This window comes from Mastigoproctus giganteus, chromosome 6, assembly GCF_048544385.1.
Source record: "Mastigoproctus giganteus isolate SK-2022 chromosome 6, ASM4854438v1, whole genome shotgun sequence".
NCBI lineage: Eukaryota > Metazoa > Arthropoda > Arachnida > Uropygi > Thelyphonidae > Mastigoproctus > Mastigoproctus giganteus.
In genome coordinates, this window is record NC_143580.1 from 172,572,185 (window position 1) to 172,594,654 (window position 22,470).

At 34.8% G+C, this 22,470-nt stretch overlaps 1 protein-coding gene across 1 annotated transcript; it reads right to left on the bottom strand.

Moving 5' to 3' along the window:
- Positions 1 to 2,815: 2,815 nt before the first annotated feature.
- Positions 2,816 to 17,271, bottom strand: LOC150084752 (uncharacterized). The gene is made up of 3 exons (XM_090375491.1): positions 17,123 to 17,271; positions 13,529 to 14,451; positions 2,816 to 3,540 (listed from the first exon to the last, which is right to left on the bottom strand). The coding sequence occupies exons 2-3, from the start codon at positions 14,429 to 14,431 to the stop codon at positions 3,454 to 3,456; spliced, it is 990 nt and encodes a 329-aa protein (XP_090231617.1). The 5' UTR covers positions 14,432 to 14,451; positions 17,123 to 17,271; the 3' UTR covers positions 2,816 to 3,453.
- Positions 17,272 to 22,470: the final 5,199 nt, after the last annotated feature.

Here is a 22,470-nt window from a genome sequence, read left to right on the forward strand (position 1 = left end):
GAAGAGGCCTTTAGAAATTCCTCCAGTTGTCGACGAGAATCGAATTCATGTATTTTCAAACGAGTGATAAGTGGCGAAACCATTTCACGGTGATCAAAGAATTTCATATATACTAAAAACATATACCGTATATTCCACATACAAGTCTCATTATATTTTTTTTGTCTTGAAAATTCGTGCTTAATCACTGGTGCATTACAGTAAGATCTGAGATCCGCGGTCTACTACTTTTTAATTCAATTATTTTCCCATAACTCTGGACTGTCAAACGTTTACGTTGTAACACATTATTAAACTCTTTTAAAAGTTTACATTGTAACATATTAACTGTACAGTAAAGTGTAAAGAAAGCGGTAAGCGTATACAGTACCCCCTTATGTAGAATATCAAAACTTACAGGCATAGGTGACGACGTGATATTATTTTTTGATGCTATATTCTGGTTACGTGAATGAGCCATTCCTTGTTGCTTGCTTAGTATTGTACTACAAATTCTCTGCCTAAATATGGAAGAATATTATAGGAAACTGACAGTTTCAGAGTTTACTTTTCGAGATTTCGAAAAGAAAACCCAAAATAACTTCCAGCGAATTTCATTAATAGTTTTTGTCTGATGAAGAAGACGAACAAATTGTTGGGTTTTAACATGTGGGAAATAATGTATATTTTTGTATTGATAGTCATGTCTCTCTAATCCTTCTAAGTGCTTGCCCTTAATTCAAGCGCTTCTTCTCCTTCTTCTTCTAAGTTCATACCCTCAATTCAAACTTAGGATTTTATACTTAGCGTATAAATCAACCTTACAATTTTACTTTTTAGTACTTCAAAGTCGACCTATACACTGGAGTATACGTAAATTTCTTAGATGCGTTTCGATATACTCACTGTTGATTTAAGCCTCCCCTCCCCCCTCTGTTTCAGAAAATCTGTTTAACTTACATGCCAGAGGCATTAACAAAAAGTTTAATATTACTACACCATTCATTCTACTCCCTTAAGAAATAATTTCATAATTTCCTACATCAAGTTACGTATTTATGACGAGAGATTTGAGCCATTATTCAAGAGGAAGACCATATTACCGCCGCCAGTGTATCTTTAACACATATTAAATATAATCTGAAGCTCTGTTTATATATTCATAAACTGAAGGATTCCATTAAAACTGAAAGAAAATTTTTTACTGATTCAATGAAAATATATAACATATACAAAACTATTAGATAAAAATAAAATAGTGTTTCATAACGTGTGGACAGAATTTTCAGGGTCAGAAAACCTCGTATAAATATGTATCCGATTCTGAACGGTGACGAAGCTATGACTTTGAATTTTACAAAATGGCTGTTTTGTAAAAAAATAATAAATAAAAATAAGAGCAAGAATATACGCTACCTATTTATGAATAAATGTTACTAAATATGAGGCTTCTTGTTCTTATTTATTATTTTATTTTTATTATTTTTACAAATGAAAGCTGCATAGCCATAGTACGTACCGTTCAGAATGGGACACATGTTTATATGAATTTTTTTCAGTGTTTTTAGTCTGTAAAAATATCCTGACATGTTATTAAACACCCTGTGTAATATAAATTCTCACATGTTATTAAACACCCTGTGTAATATAAATCAGTCCATATTACTACAGAAAAACGAATTTCTTCCCTATGATGAAATCTTGACCTTTTATAGAGAAAAAAATATCCTATCATTTAGTTTCTATTACACACCTTTCAACACTTTTCATACACATGTTTATAAGCATTTGTTTTATTTTATTATTTTTTTTTTTTGCATATGTTAGCACCAGAAACTTGTATGAGCATTGTAAGCAATGTTGCTTTTTTTTATTAATAACTTTGACGATTATAATAAATTGTAAATAATCAACATGTTTATATCATATATACAACACTTGCGGTCACCGTTATATGTTTATAAATATTACTTATGAATACAATGCATAAGCCCTCTTTTAACATTACAAATACAGATATGTAATTAGCATCTTAAACCTTTATCCACAAATCATGGATTTTTGCTGGTTTACACGGTAAACGACATTTACAGGGGTAGAGTAATTGCAAGTGTTGCGTGTGTTTCGCCCCTGTAGATGTGGCTTCTCTGTGCTACGAACGTACTTGCTGGAAAGCCATACGTCTCTTTTAAAAAGATTTCTTCGATCATCCATTAATATTATTTCTTTGCCAATTTCATTTCATAATTGAAATATAAAACGTAGTGATTTCTAGAATCGTTTATGATTCTTTATATTCATAAGAATTAAAATAACATAACATGTGCCTTGAGTTGAAACTTCCCCGATGGAATAATTTTATCGTGTCAAATTTCACTCCTTGATTTTATGAAGAACTTAAAACAGTAATATTCAATGTAATTTTTTGCTGAGATTTACTCTTACTTGGCTGTCATCAACGTTTTCACCTCTAGGACTAGATGTAAACAAATAATTAGTTCACTGAAAACTAACTAAAATGATCCACCATAGTGAGATGTGCGGGCGACAGGGCAATCATTCGAAGTACATAATTGACGTAATAAGAAATATTTAGCTATTATGTACGTACAATAAGAGAAAGATTCAATTTTACTTTGTTTGTTAAGAAAGAGCAGTTTCATACATGATTATTTTTACATCAGTCGGAACGATATCAAAACTAGCAAATATATCTTTAAAGATCATTAAAGATGACATTTATTATTTTATGCAAGCTTAAATAATTGTAATGTATTTATAAAATACTTATTTGGATTATACTTTGATCTTATAAAAAGAAATTGTTTATGTGCTTTCAAAATAGTATCTATTCTAAGTCGAGCGTACCATTTCCATTGAACAATAAGTTCTTGGTTGACTCATTGCACAGAACAAATTATGTTTAACGAACAGAGCCTGTACACTTAGCAGTAGAAATGTCACCCGAGTACATATACTGTACAGATTTGAAACTTGAAAGTGCGCCTTATAAGATATATCTGTAGACGTTGAGAAAAATCACGTATGAAAACAGTTCTACTTAATACAGCACGGCTATAATATACTGTACAGTTAAATGAGGCAAGCACACACACACATATATATATACACACACATATCAATCGAAATATTGTACCTATGAAATAAAATCAATTTATATTGATCAGGTCTGCAATTTCGCTTTCATTTTGGTGTTCTTTACCTTTTCTCTTTTCTTATTTTGAATGAATTTCGGATATTAAAACGTATTCTAATCACGAATGGTTGGTAAATGTCATAATATCGAATGATTCAAGTAATAGTAGGAAAGATAATTATTTCAATAGTTACAAAGAATTTATAATTCAGCAAGGTGTAACTTTTAAAAAATGAATTATCCGTTAATAGGGACTGATATAATTCCTTCCGTGTGTTAAATACACGGATTTTTTGTAGCTAGTGATCGTTTCTCATTTAATGTCTTGATCCTTTGAGATGGCTTAATTCTTCGGTAAGAATATCTTCAATGTTTCTTTCTTTTCCAACAAGTTTTTTTCTTCCCTAAAAATACAAGGGAAGAAAATAAGCTTAAATAAAATTAGATTAAATTATTAAAAATGATAAATGAGTTATGAAAATAAACAGTTTTCCAGTTCGATAATATTGTGCGCCATTCCTTATAATATCAGCACATTTATAGATTTTATATCACGTGAACTAAATCATTATTCCAATAAATTTCTAATCAGATAAAACGGTAGAAAGGAGATCGTCTAAGCTATAAATGCTAATAAAAGCATTTTGAAAGTGGGCATTGTTGCATATCAAATGATCGAATATCACTATGCTATACGGTGAATGAAAAAAATTAAAGAATTATACATGTTTAGATACAATATTCTCATTGATTCACTTTACTGATATTAGAGCTTCACCTAAGTTACAACAGTTGCATGTTGTAACTTAGGTGAAGTGTACCAATGCTGTAGTGTACCAAGAATCATAAAAATATCTTGTGTAAAAGATCTACGAAAAAATCACTGTATAGCATAGACTTGGAAAATAAATACTGTATAACATGGACTTGGAAAATACTCCTATATTAAATGAAATATTGGAAACAATTTTAAAATTTATTTTGCTTCTCCACTTTTCTCACGCGTAAGGCATTTCGATATTTCCCGTTTGTTCCAACACAACCTTCGCAGAACCGACATTTGCAGCTACCAAACTGTATCCATTCCTGACATTTTAGTATTTTATTCATTTTGATGGTTGGTTGTGTGGAATTAGCGCCAAGGGCACTAAAGTTATAAGGAGATGCTATGTAATATCTATAAACTGTGTATATTACATCATCGGTGTAGATGTTCTTTTTTTAGAAGGAAAATTGAGTTTCCGGGTTTAAAAAGCATCCAGCCCTTGCCCAAGATCTACTTTACTCAGCCGCATTATGAAAAAAGTCCACAAAAAATTCTGTCCATCGAGACGGAATTCGAACTCAGGCCTTTTCCGCAGATTAGTAATTGTAACCATTATGCTAGCTCAGATCATTTTTCTTTTTTGAAGTGGCCTAGGGTCGAATCCAGCCGCGCGGGGGGGGGGGGGGGAGAATTCCTCATCTTACTTGAATTATTCTGTTTTAATTTTTTTACTCCAAAAAACTTCAATTTTTTATTTTTCAAAAAAGACAAACTGGCCATAAAAAACATGCAATTTACATAAGCGATATACTGACGCTTATAGTAGCTGCTTTTATATTCCCAAAGTGTGGGGTGCGTCATTTGCATGAAGTATTTTTTTAACAAAATAGGGACAAACTTTTTAAAAAAATCCTTTGTTTGGTTAATGCAGTTGAATTATTATACAGTACTTCGCGGATAGCATAGTGATTATAATCACCGTTCTCCCCAAACCGAATTCCAATCCCGTCAGTGACACTAGGAACTTTTATGTGATATATTCACTCTTTGTGACTGATTAATCGGTTTCAGGAGGATAGCAAGGTTTCCCCCGGAAACTCGGTTTTTTCCCCCAGAAAAACAGGCAAATTTACAGACATAATACACATGGGTAGATGAGGTGATTCTCAGGTCTGTTTACCTGATTAGGAGGGGGTGAAATTTATGAAATATTTTAAGAGGAGACGCAAGGTATAAGAGTTTGGGAAACTCTAGTTCAGCAGAATTACCTCCAGAAATCTAGCAGAATATTTTAGCATTCCTGCACTGCAGTAACAATATTTATTACATTTTATCTGAAGTACTGGTCTGGACATCCTTTAGATGAATATTAATTAATATTAATATTTCAAATCATTTACTCATGAAACTATAAGTAAATTTATAACATAAGATGATTCGAAAAGATTACCCACTGTATTTATGCATTGGCATAAATACAGTGAGGAAAATGTAAATCTACTCAGCCTAACGAACTGCGTAATTCCTACTTAAAAACTATACGTTACATGCTAAAAGTTTAACTTGATTCGCTTACCTTCTTTTTTGAACTCGATTAACATCGTAAACACATTTACAATGTTAATCGTAAATGTGTTTACGATTAACAGTACAGCAGAAAAAAAATTCATTCACTTCATATGAAGTGAATTCTCACACAAAATTTAGGAAAATTTTTTTTTAAAATAATAAAAAATATATAAATTTTTAAAATAATTTTTATAATTTAAAAATAATAATAATAAAAAAAATTTGGAAAAAATAATTAATTGTAAACATAAAGTATACTGTACGCAACGTTCGTCAACATGACTATATATGCAGCCTTTATGGTTAATACGGTGGCAACTATCACTGTGCCTCACACCGAGTTCAAATTCCATCTGAAAAGGAGTAACTTTTATAAGCTGTTTTATCTATATAGTTGAGTTGCTGTTGTATGGTTTTAGGAGCATCAGCAACTAAGGCCATATTTCTCTGTGTATATTGTCTGTAAATTGTGTGTGTTCTGAGGTCAAGTTTTTTGTTTGCTGGACGAAAAACCCGAGTTTCCGGGAAAAAAAAAACATGCTATCCTCGCCTGAGACCGACTAACTCAGGCTTTTATCTCTTGTAAATAAATTTAAGCATACAAATTCTTTAGCCAGTAAGGTTCTTCTTTATATACGGTATATAGGGCTTCATACTTTATATATGTATACCTGTCTCACGGTGGCACCAGGACTATTCGTCCATCTCCACCAATTATCATGTAAAAAAAAAAAAACATTCCCTTAATCACATCGGCCTTAAGTGTAAGTGTAAATTTACCAGGCCTCTCTGCCATCAGGTGGTAGCCACCAACTTGGGTAGTATCTGCCCATGTATCTGTCCCTGGCATAAGGAGTCAATCAACCCTGGGTCTACTTCTGTGTTAGTGCTAAAATAGCATCAGGAAATCCCGCAACAGTAGTCGTGCAAAACCGGAGGATGTCCGCAAAATCCCGCTCCCAGGTCACCCACGCCCAAAAGCCCGCAAAGGAAAGAAAAAAAAAAAAAAAAAAAAAAAAAAATCTAAAACGATATATAGGGCTGAGTCATTTTTATAACGTTATACATGAAGTAGTACTACGATATGTTAATAGCTAATAATTACAAAAGATTGTCTTATTCTTTACGCCAATTAATAATTTTGAGTATGTGTTTTGAGTATTTTTGCACTTTCGCTAAAGTTCTTTAGTAAATTTGCACACAATAAGTTTTTAACAACTTAAATTAAATTTTTAAAATAACTTTTTAACAACTTAAATTAAAATTTTAAAATAAGTTTTTAACAACTTAAATATATAATTGTTTTACAAAAATATGTTTTATTGATTTTATTCATATGCCTATTAATTTACAATTTTCTCTTGAGGTAGCAAGGGCTTTGATTAAAATTTTTAATTACAAGCTTGATATTTTGAATCTCTAAATTAAATGAAAACAACGTGTTCCTAGTTAAGTTGTATTGAAGTTCAGCAAACTTTTCGCTTGAGGATTTTATATATATATAAAAAGAAGTATCCTTAACATTAGTTCCGTTAATCACAGCAGTTAGTCGTATCTATTATGGATCTTATCAATTCAATCTCTCTCTCTTAGCAGAAATACAAGAAATCTTTCATTAATCCTAATGCTCACCTATCATTTTATCACTGAATCACTGATTATCCGTCTGTGATTCTACATGTAGCATTCCAAAAGGCAATTTTATGCTTACTCTCCAAACTGTGAATAATGAATATGATGGGGAGAAAAGTTGAATGGACAGGTATGAAGGGCGAAATTAAAATTTCGAAACACTGAATAACTTTCCATCCACGCCCCACGAACTGGGTGCGGAGGAAGGTTATAAATCTGCATTTATACTCCCGTTAGTGACAGACCAAAATGATGGAAGCGAAAGTAAAGATTCGGGAATGGGTGAAATTAAAACTGCGAATGTTAAATAATGGAAATAAGGAGTGGGCATATGGGATTTGGGAAACCATCAAAGTGGTTGAAAAATAAATTTGGAAAACTGAATAATGGAGGTAAGATATCATACAAATTCTTTTCTGTTCATATTGATGGACACGTTTAAGGACAGTCCGTCAAAATTTCCCTTCGTTCCTATTTGCTTCGCAGCTACTTATCTCAACTGCAAACAATTAATTACCCTTCCAGAACATCCATATAAAAATGTGTTTATAGTGAACTTATGTATGTGTACATAATTCTGTATGTATGTCTATCACTAATGCATTAATTTGTATTAAACTATTTTATGTGTCCTCAAAATGTTTGTTTGAGTCGTCAACTAACATCAAGCCACTTGCCAGCAAGAAAATCTTCCAACTAGCAGAAGATGAATATTTGGTTAGTTGGTCTTGGCAAATACTTTTTCGCTAAAAATGTACGGAAGTTGTTACTATAGCTCATTCACTAGACTTCTGTAAATGGCTACCGAAGAAAATTAAGTGCGTAGTGCGTCAATGCGTGGGTGAGTAATCGACCAATAGAAAGTGTTACTTATCGCTACCGACGTCAGAGTATCGATCGATGTAACAAATGACGTCAATGCTTGACTTGTAAAGTACCAGGCTAAAGTATGAATGAAAACGAGCTCGAGTAAAGTGCCATTGAACATTTTTTTCAATGTGTGTAGACAGTAACATTCCTTCAAGAAATAGTAACCATCCCAAAAATGATAAGTTCTCATATCCACTTACTGACTGGTTTAGTTCCGGAGATCCTCCATACCTTTGCAATAGTACGATACCAACTAAAGTAAGGTTATAGATACTGAATAACCATTGCTGAGGAAGAAAAAGGAAGAAAAATATTGAGAGCCAGAAAGAGAACTGATCGATTAAACTACTGTAGATATTAACCCTGTTAGTGATTAAACTGCATAGGGATACACCTATAACTAGCAACGAAAGTCTTTCTAACGTTGATTATTGTTATTTTGAATATACATACACATAATTAGGGAAATTCTAATACGAAGTTCACTGGAAACGCATTTTCTATGAATATTCCACGAGGATAATTAGTTGTTAGAAATTGGGATAACGAGATGCTTGGCATATGACAGCTAATGGAATCGAGAGAAAAATGTATTTAAAATATAATTTGTGTTTATTTTAAAGTAGAGATATGTACAAGAACGGATTATTTTATCAATAAGTTGCCAAATACGTTGCTTCTAATGGTCTAACTTAATAATATTGAATTCTCAGTTCGGTTTGCTTGTTTAGACGGCGGGATAAAATTAAAACCCTCATAGATAGAGCTTGTGGAAATGCATAATGTAGATGGCATTCTTTTTTTTTTTTTTTTTTGTTATAAACATAGGGCAAACGAGAGAAAATAGTTAAGTTTCGAAATCTCTTGTTACAAAATGAACTGGATGAATAGATAATTACAAATTCTGTTGCTATGCTAATAGTTTATAAAAGTTGTTGAAGATCTCGACTTGATCAGTTTTCTAATGATGCAGCTAAATGAGAAATACAGTAGAATGTGGAAAAGCCTATCACATGTGAATGCGATTAATTTTTCCTTTCTGTTACTTTTTCAGTTTTATGTTTTCTCATTTATTATTATGTAGCTTTTTAACCTCTAAGATGAGATACCTTTCTGATACGCTTGATAACAAATTAAGATTTTTTTATACCATTCGCTTGCCCCTATATCAGGCTTAGATGATGGGGGCATGCGAATGAAGTGTCTACGTTACGTACTGTGAACAGGTGCATATTCACACATATTTAAAAAGTAATTCACAGGTACATCTCTCTCTCTCTCTCTCAAACACGGTAACATATAATATTAAATACTCTATGTTACAGTTAAACAACTGTGCAACGACAGTGAATAACAATATTACACAGTGTTGTCGCATTGCATATTTTTCGAATGTGATTCCACTATTACTTATAGTAATCGTAATAGTATTCACCATACAGTGCGAGGAAGCCACAGGCTTTTGCTGCACTGGCTAAAAAAAGTTGATAAGAAAACACACATTATGTGCTTCTCACCTCACATTGGTAACTGTCCAGTTGATCTTTAAATTTATTCAAATTGTAAGCCTCAGCAACCTGCGAAGGCAACTTGTTACAGCAATCAACGACTTGCTGTCTAAAAGAAAACTTCCTGCAAGCTAGCCTAAACCTCTTTTCCTGTAATTTGAATTTCAGCAAGCACCATGTATTCGTAAAGAAAGTTAGTAAGTTGGGAGCTGTTTTTCTATGGATATAACAGTATAACGAGATGAAGTGTTGAAAATAAAATATTCGCTTCCAAATACATGTAAGCTGCGATAATCGTAAGGTTTATGTAACGATAATTGTATGTGCAAACAACAAAATTTAAAACCTTTTTTCCACAATAAGATTTTAAATTAATATCTTTATTGAATATTCAATAGAGGTGGACTGCATTTGAGGAACCATAGAAAAATGGTTACTACATTACTGCAGTTTAGCGCACCGGCTCTGGAGTTGTTTACAGAGAAGGGTAATTTAAACAGAAATAAACAATTGTAGAAGCAACATTTTTCTAGATCATGATTACAATTGATTAGTCCCTAACCCCTTGCACAAGGCAAATTGCACTGTGACTAACCTAATGGAAACTGTTTGCACCTTAAAATTTAATTGCATAATTGCAATAAAATTATCAAAAAAAAAAAAAACTGCTCTCTTTTCACTGGAAACGTCAGATGATTTTGATAAGAATAGCAAAATGATTCCCCTGGCAGCAAATTAATTAAATTATTCTAATCAGAAATCATTTTTATATACGAGGAGAATTTCGGGATGAAAGTGCAAATTTGCACTTTCATCCCGAAACTTGGAGTTTAAAAATATTTATACAAAAGTATAATACAGATATTTGTTCCAATGTTGCACAAGCAAGCCATTCTCTTACCGTAGAATCAAAGCGACCGCCCTTCAAATCATCATAGCACTCTGGTCCTGACATCATCTTCGGAATGAAAATGCTTTTCTTTTAGAACTTTTTTTTTCAAAGTGCCGAAGCTAAGGTAATTATACATCGAAAGGTCCTGATGCTTAAGCATCTTTCAAAGAAATTTTTCCAGTGTAGTCTTAATGCTCATCATGTTTTCGGCACAGCATCGTTCAGTAATGGTGCCCGCTCTCATCACTCTCGATGATTATTTCTTGCCGCAAATCGTATGGGGTTTCGTAATGATGACATGTAGCAGGTACTCTATGGGTAATAATAAAAATTATTATTATTATTTTAACAGTTCTCGAGCGTTAGCCAAATCCGTATATGTGTCTGTAGAAGTGCGTGTTCACGAAACGATTTGCATATAGTGTGGGCTGAAAAACCCTACTCCCTCCACCTTAGATCGGCTAATTACAGCCTCGATTGATGAAGAGGACTTTTTAGAAATTCCTCCAGTCGTTAAAGTGATTCGAGCTCAGACACCTCTAAACGAGTGACAAGTGGTGAGTCACTATACTGTCATGGAGGACACGCTATGGATAACGAGCCTTGATAAATCAAAGGAAAATGTGAGGAAATCCTGCCTGTCGTCTGGTATCGGAAGGCTTTGTATACTATAGCTTTGTGTAGATACTTCACTGTGATCACACAGTGAAGTATCTGCACCAGGCCATTCACCTTCGCCGTTGTTGCTTGATCAGTGGTATGGTGTGCTTACCTAGGTCGTGTCAGGTCTGCGGTGGACTGCCAGCCATATTCGTATTGTTCGTACCTCTTGCTACCATTGCCTGTAATGATAGTATAGTTGTTTCCGCCACCACTTTTCACTCGTGTGGAGAGGTTTGGGTTTGAGGCATTCTGATGACGGGAGGAATTTCTTGAAGGCCTCTTTCAAATGCTAAGCTTTCATTGTGAGTTTATATATCACTAGAAATTAAACAGTTTAATATAATTAAAAGCTCACTGATTAAATGAGTTTGAATAAACTACTGCATCATTACTTTAACTCAGTCTGCAAAATCCACAAGTAGAGTTCCCATAAAAATCAGTCGTTAAATGTGATCATCTGTACTTAATCTAGTTACGTGGTGAAAACATTACAGGTAAAAAAGTGTTATTTTAGCTATAGCGTTTCGTATGCACCCATCTTTAGACTACTGAGTAGCAAGAATGGATTTCAATCCCTTTCATTCACTCACTTTTTAATATTTCTAAAATTAAGAATGCTTTCTTTGTACTATTATAGAAGTCAGCTCGTTCAAGAGATGATACTATATCTAGATTGGAACGGCGAAACTACGTATAGCAATTAACTCTCTAGCAATTTTGTGATTGAATGTAGTTTTTCACAATAAAGAAAACTCATTTCCTATTTATTAACTAAACTTTATTTTTTAAGTTTATACTACCTTGTCTTTTTCTATGTTCAACTTTTAAATAAATTTTATATAACTATTATAATGCAATAATCTGTAAATTTGATCTTTCGATCCGAATTGCTAAATTTCTGTTCCTGCTGAAACTTGGTTTCTTCTCTGTTTTTGAACATTATTTTTACTCCGAAATATATTTAGATGTTTCAAAAAAAAAAAAAAGTATATTTCATATAAAAAAACGACCATTTTTCCTTTCCTTTAGTTTTAAACAATTATCAACTATTTTTCCAATTTGCTTGCAAACTGAATCCGTGCAGAGATCTTTGTTTGATATAATAACATTTTAATCATTAAATATCCAATGCGAAAATCAGATGGATTACGTAGAAAAAAATAAATAAACGTTGTCGGCAGTGTTCTTATTTTACTATTTTACGCTGCCGGCGAAGGCGCCTCCGAAGCCAGGCGGGAAAGAGCAGCAGTGTGTAGCACATGCTTTTTGATTAGACCGGGGTTCGAGCCCGTCACCACCACATACGGAGGATGCGGAAAGGTCAGGAAATGACCACCGCATATCCCCGGAGCAATATTGCCTTAGTTGCTAATACTCTTAAAAACCAAATAACAACAACAGCCCACTGGAAGAGGACACCCCCACTGGAAATAATTCGTCATTTCGAAGAAAATTCTTCTCGTTTCATGTGATGTAGTGAAAAATTCCCTGAATTTAGCTTTCTTTGTTAGTTAAATTTTAGCTAACAAGCTAGTTAATTTAAGCTTGGTTAAATTCATATAATGCGGACTTCCAAAAAGCAGCCGTTATCAATAGACTCGCACCAAGATAGTGGATGGTCCGTTGGCGATTAAATATGTGAAAATTAAAAGCTTTTAAATGTCTGTAGGTACTTAATTTTTATCGATATGTTAAATTAAGCTAGATGATTAATTATTATTAGCATATAAGAGCAACATAAATCGAAAAACCACAATGGGCGACGAATCCCCGGCTCGCAACCGAACATCCGACTTACAACCAATGTGCATGCATACAAAGCTTCATAAAATAAAAGGTTTTGCAGTTGAACAGTCTTCGAATGATTTATTATTTACATGTTAAACGGTGCAAATCGTTTAACATGTACCGTACTAAGAGTCCATCTTACTGTACCTTTATTTCAAAGTTGTTTTTTTTTTTTGATTTGGTAGTTGTTGGCGCATCGGCTTCTGTGGCCATATTGCACTTCCCAAGGTTTTTGCAGTACTTTGATCCAAGCCCGAGGCGGGAATCTAACCCGCGACCTTTGGGTTGCCGGGCAGGTACTTTACCCACTCGGCTAGCCCGGTCGGCTTTTCAAAGTTGTGCCAATTCTTGGCGAGAATATGGACCACAACAATCTTACAGAAACAAAAAATTCGTAGTTCAGCTTCACAGCCAATTGATCTGTAAATTATTAACAGTCAGCCACTTTTCTTAGACACCATTTATTTTCTTATGAATATATTCGTAATAAAAGAATTAAACACTGATTTCTCATAGATTTTCTTTTCTTTTTTTTTTTTTTACAGTTTTATGATAGTTGCTTTCTAGATCTTACGTCAAGATATTGTCTAAACAATACAACAAAATCTACGATATGCCGCTTATCTCAGTGTACTATAAATGTGAATAACATTTATTGGATTATTTATTACTCTATAAAGAATCCATCAAACAAGGATACTTACCTTTGTGGAATCGTTGGCAGATTTGGCCTTTGCGAGTTGGTCTTCTAAGGATAAGGCCCACAGTGAAAACTGTCTCCGATTCTCTGATGCGGGCCTGAGTAAAGGTACTTCCTTCTGCCCTTGAGCTGCTTTAGCTGTACTGAAAGACGTCTGAGAAGTAGTAGACTGAACGTTCGGTGCAGTGGTAGTTGATGCTGTTGTTGTAGAGGTTGTGCTTGGGGTGTTTGCATCGTTAGCAGTGTTTTTTATTGTTTCTCTTCCTATCTGCGTAGCCGGTATTCTGTATCTGCTAAAACTATTGGGATCGATCTTTCGACTTCTTGATGGGATCTCTGAACTGTAAGTATTTATTGCTCTTTGTCTCTTTCCGCCAAGAAGATATCTCAATAAAAGATCATCGAATAAGTCGGCAGGCTTCCGCCTTTCTTGTCGGTCTTCCTGCTCTGCACTTTGTTGGTACCACTCATCTGAATCATCTCCGAAACCTGGTAACCAGTCTCGATCTTCATAGTTGTATTCATATTCGTTGTCCTCCCGAGGATGCGATATCTTGCCATGGAGCAACCCCTCTCGGGCCTGCTGAAGAGACTCCTCCCACTGAGGTGACATTAAATTCTGCCAATAATTCATGAGTGGTTCCTGGGCAAGGGCACTATAATAGTCAGGTTCAATGGGACGAGGTTGAGGATAACCTGGGGAAAAGCTGGCTTCCACGTTGTCGTGATAATCATTCCATGATCTGGGTGACCCCGTGTCGGCAATTACCAGAGAATTTCGGTAAGGCAAGTGGCCATAGACATATCGAATTTCATTTTCTTCTGGAGGAGAAGACTCGATTGGTCGCAGACTACACAGTGATACTGGCAACGTAATCAGTAGAATCAGTTGAGTGCTGTCTTGCATACTGATGACTTAGGTGGAATCTATAAGAAATAAGAGCATGGTGAGACTGTGTGCTTAACGAATATATTTTATTCAGATATCTTTAAAAAGGTGATTGCTAGTTTTATGATTTTTTTTTATCTAACTGTTAATTTTCTACACACGTCCAGTATACCACTATCCTTAAAAAAGTTCTATAAACTTGAGATTCATAAAGCGATACACAGCAGTGTGATACTTTTCGTAGTTTACCTCGTTATAATTTATAGTTAGAGATAGAACTGGAGTAGTAAGAATTAAAGTATGAACTGGAAATTTACATTTCCACTTCTTAAGACCGCTACACACGTTCAGGTAAACCTGTCAGTTATGCCTGTACAGGTCTACCGGAGCGTGTGGATGATAAAACTGCGCAGTTATTTTGACCGGGCGCCTCCGTAGCCAGGTGGGAAGGAGCAGCAGTGCGTAGCACACGCTTCTTGATTAGACCGGGGTTCGAGCCTGTCACCACCAAATACGGAGGATGCGGAAAGGTCAGGGAATGACCATCGCATTTCCCGGAGAAATATGGCCTTAGTTGCTAATGCTCCTAAAAACCAAATAACAAACAAACAAACAAACATCATAAAAACCAAATAACTAACTTATTTTGACCTGCACAGGCGACCGGAGGAAATATGAAAATACATTCGATTTTCCTGAACCGGAGTGGCCTGTGCAGGCAAACCGGCGCGTGTGTAGCGACGTGGCAGGCGCACTGCCAGATTTGGGGGGATTTCCCTTTTCGGCTATCATTAATAATTACATAAATTCTATGAAAAAAAAATACTTTGTTGCAAATAATAAGGCAACTATTGCTAAAACGTCGTCTGCCGATGCCATGGTCAGCCGACTGAATGAATGGTGACAGATTTACTGGAGCGTGTGGATGCACTATGAGCGTCACGTAGACCTGTACAGGCGTGCCTGCGCAAGCATAACTGACAGGTTTACCTAAACGTGTGTGTAGTGGCCTTTACTAATAAAATCAAGCATGTTCAAAGTTGAGCCCTTAAATTTCTGGGATTCAGTAATCAGGTGAAACATTGTCATAAGAATTATTTTCTCAATTATCATTTAATTCCGTTTTGTAAACGGTGCGTTGATCAGTGACTTCACTTTGTTCATAAGATCTCGCCCAGGCTTATCTTCGGGAAATTATTTTCTCATATATTAATGTTCCCATCACGACAGATAAAAAAATACTTTTAGAAATGAAGATGTGAAAATAGTCCATATTCATAATTCTATTCAAAGATTTCGAATAAATATGAAACCGATCATTTTTATCTTATAAGTTGAAAAAAATTGTGTGCATTTTCACTTGACTTAATTTATAAATATTTATTATTTTAAATTCTCCTTTAGTTTTCTATATGAAAACATATATCGTGAGGTTTTCTTTTTCTCCTGTCATTTATGGGATTTGAACTTAGGTAGTATTTTACATCTATTCGATATGGGAAAGGCGGTGATTATAACCACTATGCTACCGCGAGGACAATACGGAGACACTATCCTGCCATGGATGCGGGTAAAAAAAAAAAAAAAAAAAATGAAAGGGAGTGAAGCTTCTGTAGTGTTTTCTGCTTTCTTTTTCGTTAAACCTTTCAGCTACAAAAAGGGATGTATGTTTATATTTGGGAAAACGTCATACATTAAAAATGCGTTGTTCTTTTTGATTTTACGACTCATCAGCATTTTTGGCTATATTGCACCAGTGTATTAATTAAGCCTATAGAAATGTGTGTTCATGGGCTGATTTTCATGTTGCACGGGCTGAAAAGTCCGGAATAACTCAATCGGAAAACTCTGTTATCCCTGTTTAAAATTGACTAATTAAAGAGAGTCCCAATTGAAGAAGTCTAATAATTTCCGTAATCCCTACTGGATTCTAACCCAAATTCAAACCTCTCCAAATGAGTGCAAAATGGTGTACTGTTGTGTAATTATATATCTCACACATTGAAAAGCATCAAGTACATATTGTACATTCAAACGGCCTTTTACTTCGAATTATTAAGGAATTAGTTAGGTAATAATTGATATATTTTCTGAAAAACATTGACAAAGCTTTGAGAGAAACTATTAATTACGCAAGAATTTTTACACATCAAAGCATTGATTAGTGAGACTGTTCTGAGAAGCAATGCACACCTGTTACTTAATGACTGTTCTTTAAATAATCTACTGAAACGCTCATTGGAACGAGATCACTACACCTTCTTCGCTTAATGCCATATGGCTAATCTGTCTCAATATGCCCTGTGAGACTAAAACATCGCTATACTCCAGAAACTTTGAACAATAAATTTTAAAAGCTAATTTTCCTACTTTAAAAAACTTCTCCCGCCCTAAAAACCATTTTACCTCATTCTTCATATTGTATACGCCATACATTCAACGGATAAATCGATTCTGAGAATTTATATTAATGATAAAAAACTGATATATAAAATACAAGAAGAATAATGGGGGATGGTAGTTTGGTAGTGCAGTAACTGTGTTATTAAAGAAACGATAACTTGGATAAATTTTTTTATCAAATACACAGTTGAATATTACTACAAAATAAATATCATTCTAGATCAGAAAGAATAAAACTTATAGATTAAAAAAAAAAAAAAAGCTTATTGTTATAAACATTATTGAACTCGTGTCTGAGATACTTACTGTGCTGTATACCACGCCAGTAATACTTTGTTTGACAACAAAGTACAAAAGAAGCTCGGAAAATGAAAAGAGAGAGCGAGAGGGGGCCTCCTAGATCTTAGCTCAACCTGTTTCTGAAGATGAAAATATAAAGGAAGCTTACTGCAAGTAATAAGCAATCGACGGAGATACAGGCTTATATATATATACACACGCTACCCTCTGTATACGTGCGCTTGTCTCCGCCTTTCCACCCACACGCCACTCCAATCGATTTTGATGACGTCATACGTGCCGTACTCTCGTTGGACTGGCAGTCACTGAATGGCGTCAAAGCTAAGAATAGCAAACGTGATGCTTTAAAGAGAACAACGAATCAAGATTGGTGCACCCTGAGGAACTGTGAGATCTTAAGATCATGAGGGTTAGTAGTAGATGATACTATATAAGAGTGGAGGAAAGGAAGAACGTGTATTGGCTTCTTGACCGGAAAAACGTAACTCCCAATTTCCCCGTAATGAATTCTTATTTGCATCATCCTTGCCTCTTCCATCTTTATCTCAGTTTTAAATAGAAAAAAATATGAAGTTATATGTACAGAAATGTGTTTACACCGTCATATGGATCAACATTGTGAACGCTTTTGTAAAGAACATAGATAAATAGTAACAGAAAACCACTTTCATTTTTTAGTAATTTCTTTATTACTTTTTTTAATCTTTAAAATGCTCGAAAAAATTGCGCCTAGCAGAGAGAGAAATCGAGATATTAACTACTGTATTTATTACTGTATAAGATATTTTCCCCATTGCTTTGGGTCTCTTGTTAATTGACTTGGTCATGGTGTCTTTGTTTGATAATGATCTTGAATTGGATTTGTAGCTCTTTATCTGCAGAGAAACTGCTAGATTCTGTACATGACATTCTTTTCGTTTCTTTTCAAACTCGTTTCTGAAGCATGGCGAGTGCAATGTGAACTCAGTAACAACATTTTTTCGGATACGGATCGCGATCGCAGGCACGATTTTGATAGCTCTGTACAGAAAAGGAGTCTGCGCGGGTATAGCACAGTGATATCGTCACCGTCCTCCGCCCACCGGGTGGAAAAGGCACGGGTTCGAATCCCGTCGAGGACGCGAGGAACTTTAATGGGCTTTTTTCACTTCATGGCTGAGTTAGTCGGTCTCAGGCGTAGATAGCAAGTTTTTTCCCCCTGGGGGTTTTTTCGTCTAGCAAAACAGGCAAATCGACCAGAGAACTCACACAATTTACAGACATAAATACGGGTTTATGTATTAAATTACAGGTGACCCTAATATAATCATTTAAATATTTTATACAGAAAAGGAATTCTCGGTAGTGAACGTTCTATATAATTTTTGATAAATATTAATTTTGAAGATAGTTCTCAAACTGTATCTGTAAGAGTACTATAGTTGCAGTACCGTTACTTTCAGTAATTTCAGTATCATCTGAAAATATACATCCTGTATGCTTTTCTTTAAGTGAAAAATTTGCATTATTTATTTCGCTTTTCTGTTCCAAATAAAGCGTATTAAGCCGTCCATAATTATCCAGTTCACTTTCTATCAGTCTGTGAGTGACTTCTAGCAGAACCAGCCTTCTGAAATTATATGAGCATAATCACCGACGAGAAACCTGTACGTCATCGAATCATCAGAAACATGTCTTGGTGCCAGTCAGCTGCAAGCATACCGCTTGCGTGGTCAAATGCTGTTTTGCTTAGGGGAAAACTATCGACAGTTCATGGTGGAGAATGGTACATCACGATAGTTCTACGTCAATACTATTAGTATAAAACTGTATTGATTTATTAGAAGTTTTGTATTGGACTATATGCATTAATTTTATTACTGTATTAGTTATCAAATTTATCTCTGTAAATGATAAATACTGGTTTCTATACAGGCTTTAGTATTTAAGCATTGGAAAATGTATAATGAAGAAAATATTTAGGTAGTAACCTAAATTTGGCATTATATCATACTCAAACGGTCATGATTTTGTGTTATGTATGTACAAGTGTATGCTTGATTTGATTTTATGTGTATGCATTGGCATCGTAAGACTCCATGTCCAAAATTAACACAGATAAAAGTGTGTGTGTGTGTGTGTGTGTGTGTGTGTGTGTGTGTGTGTGTGTGTGTGTGTGTGTGTGTGTGTGTGTGTGTGTGTGTGTTCCAATGCCGGATTGCTCGGTTTCGGGTTAAAAAAAACTGGAATAGTCCACCGGGAAATCCTTATTCTTCTCCGTTGCCTGAAATCAGCCTGCTATCGCTATGACTGAAGAGGCTTTTAAGCATTCCTCCAGTATCCATGGATTTGAACCCAAACTTCTCTAAACGAGTGATATATAGCAAACCCAAAAGGCTGTTACGGAGGATTTTGGACTATATGAACAGTTCTAATAGGCACTTAAAAGCCAAATAAACACTGATTGCTCAAAGATGTTTAATTAGTGTTAGTCAGATTGATTAATAAATACATAAATTGACAAATTAGACAGGTGAGCCTTCTCTATAATACAAATACTCTACAATACAAAACTTTTTTATTATTGTCAGTGATAATGTGGTTTGAATTCATTTCCAAGTGCATCTTACTTCTAGACTATTGGACTATTTTCAACTTTTAGACTATTTCTTTATTTGAATATTCTTTTAAATTAAAATCATATAATAAGAATCCTCTCCATAAGGAAGAAGGACGTTTTTTACTTAGCACTCCATCGAGACATTTTTTATTTTTTTTTTTTTTCCAGTTACATCTTGTCTGCCGGAAACAACGTTAGAAAGTTGCTTCGTCTAGAATCTATCAGTGTGGGATAACTTATGCTTTGTATTCAACGACCTTGAAACTGCCTTAGACTACTTAACATTGCTTTAGACTATTTTGTCAGTTTAAAGAAATGCGAAATGTAAATTAAGGGTCTATGTTTGGAACAACAAATGATTACATATAGCAGCTATTTTAATCCTAAGGATAGCAAGTTTCAAAAGAGAAACTATATTAGAAGTTCATTATTTATTAGAAACAGCATGTGATTAATTTAGACATAAACTCACTTCATCTTTTCATCTAATTTTTGATTCGACTTGGACATATGATATTCTGAAGTTAAAACCGCATATTGCATTTGATTTGTGTTTTTAAATAGAAATTAAATACAGTATATTGTTTTAAATTACCTTTGTAATACGAACAATTACATCTATTAACTAAAATATTTTCGCATAAATTTTTGAACATTATGTTTATTTCCATAACATTGTTATTTATGACCATTTATTTCAGAATCTTAGTTTGGTTTTCTCCGCAGTGGTTCCATCAGCATGAGTATTTATTTATATTTATTTATTTTCTAATTTGTTCGTATTGTTTTAATAAGAAAGAACAGTATGGCGTGTTGCATGATCTTTTCCATTTTTTCCATTTATTTGTACACACAATTCTTTACATTTTATATACAAGAACTTACAGAGAATATATATATACAATTTTATATACATTAGCATTATCATTCTCATTATACCTATATATATATATATACTATATTATATATGAACACGTGTGTGTGTATGTGTGTGTGTGTGTGTGTGTGTGTGTGTGTGTGTGTGTGTGTGTGTGTGTGTGTGTGTGTTTTACCTGTATCAAGGGTGGCTCCTAGGCCTTAGCCCATCTCCACCTTGCACGTCTGTGGTGGTGCAGAAACTCAGCAAGCTTTTTGTCGCTTGTGTATGTCCACCTTGCCACCAGGGAGCAGCCAACAACCAGGCAGCCGCTGCCTGCCCCCAGGCACAAGCAGCCAAGCCTGGGTCTACTATTACCTTTAGTGCCATGGGCACAAATCCCACACCCACCGGAGATAGTGCAATACCGGTGGGTGCCAGCAATCCCGTCCCCAGGTTGCCCAAACCTGGAAACCAGCAAAAAAAAAAAAAAAAACGAAGTAAATATTTACATATGTACAAAAGATAATAAAATTTTGACTCTAAATCCTAGTAATACAATTCAATTTACATATCTGACAAGTCATCCTATTTATATTTAATGGGATACCAACATTTATATTAACTGCTCAGCTGTCAGATTTATACTCGATTTTGGATTTGAGTTCTTAGTTGAAGTCTTTTCTTAAAGACCGATTCTGCAAAGGTCTGGAAAGTCTCAAAGTTTGTTTTGTCCTCAACAAGTATTTTCAAGTTGTCCTCAGCTAGACCTGGAACCTGATTAAGTAGCAATACTCGATGGTCTGTATATTGCGGACAAAACAGTAAAACATGGATCCAGTCCTCCATTTGACCACAGGTGCAAAAAGGATCCGGCTCCAAACCTCTGTCGAAAAGTTTGGCCCTCAGAGATCCATGGCCTGTTAATAAATACGTAGTAAACATGCTTGGTGCAAACCACGAAACAGAAGGTTGAGTAGAAGCAAACTCAACATTTTCAATATACTTCTTTGTGACTTCGCCGTGCACAGACTCATTCCATCTACTTTGCCAAATACTAATCATTTCACTCCATAATCTTTTCCGTTCTGTCTTTAAGTTACTAACTGGGTCGGTTGTAATTCCCATAATAGATACCTGCAGTCCTTTCTTATGTTTATAAATCATGCCACGGTATAAGATAAATAAATCTAAAGGCAGTTCTCCTCCAAGAATTTGGAGGGCATTGTTTGATACTGTCCGAGGGGCATTGTTTAGTGCCAGAAGCATTGTCCTTTGAATTGATAGTAACTTGTTTTTAATTTTCACCTTAACGACGTTCTGGTGCCAAATACCTGCTCCATACGAAACTATAGGCAGAAATATTGCTTTATAATATAGTTTCAAGGTCTTTTTATTCAAACCCCAGTCTCTTTTGGAGATTCTTATGACCGAAGCAGTAAAATTTCTAATTTTTTCCATCAGTTTGGTGACATGAGGGAGAAAGGTTAATTTATCATCAAGAATTATGCCAAGATATTTGTTTTGAGGAACATAAGGTATCTGTAAACCATTCAGTCGAATTCTTGGTGGTCTTCCGTAATTAAAGTGGTTTTTAAATGTCATGAAATTCGTTTTACTCGGAGATATCTTGAGCTTGTTGATGTCAGCCCATGCCACCAAATCATCTAAGATGGGTTGAATTTTGTCCTCTAATACCTTACGTGACCTTCCTTCTATGGCAATCATGAGATCATCGGCGTAGGCCACCTTTAGAGAATCCTCGTGTGATTTCGTGAGCCACTGATCTAGTACGGCATTCCAGAGGAGAGGCCAACACCGACCCCTGGGGGCATCCTCTCGAAACCTGGGCCTTGTAAGACAGATGCTTTGCCTTGACCATGATGTACCTCTCATTAA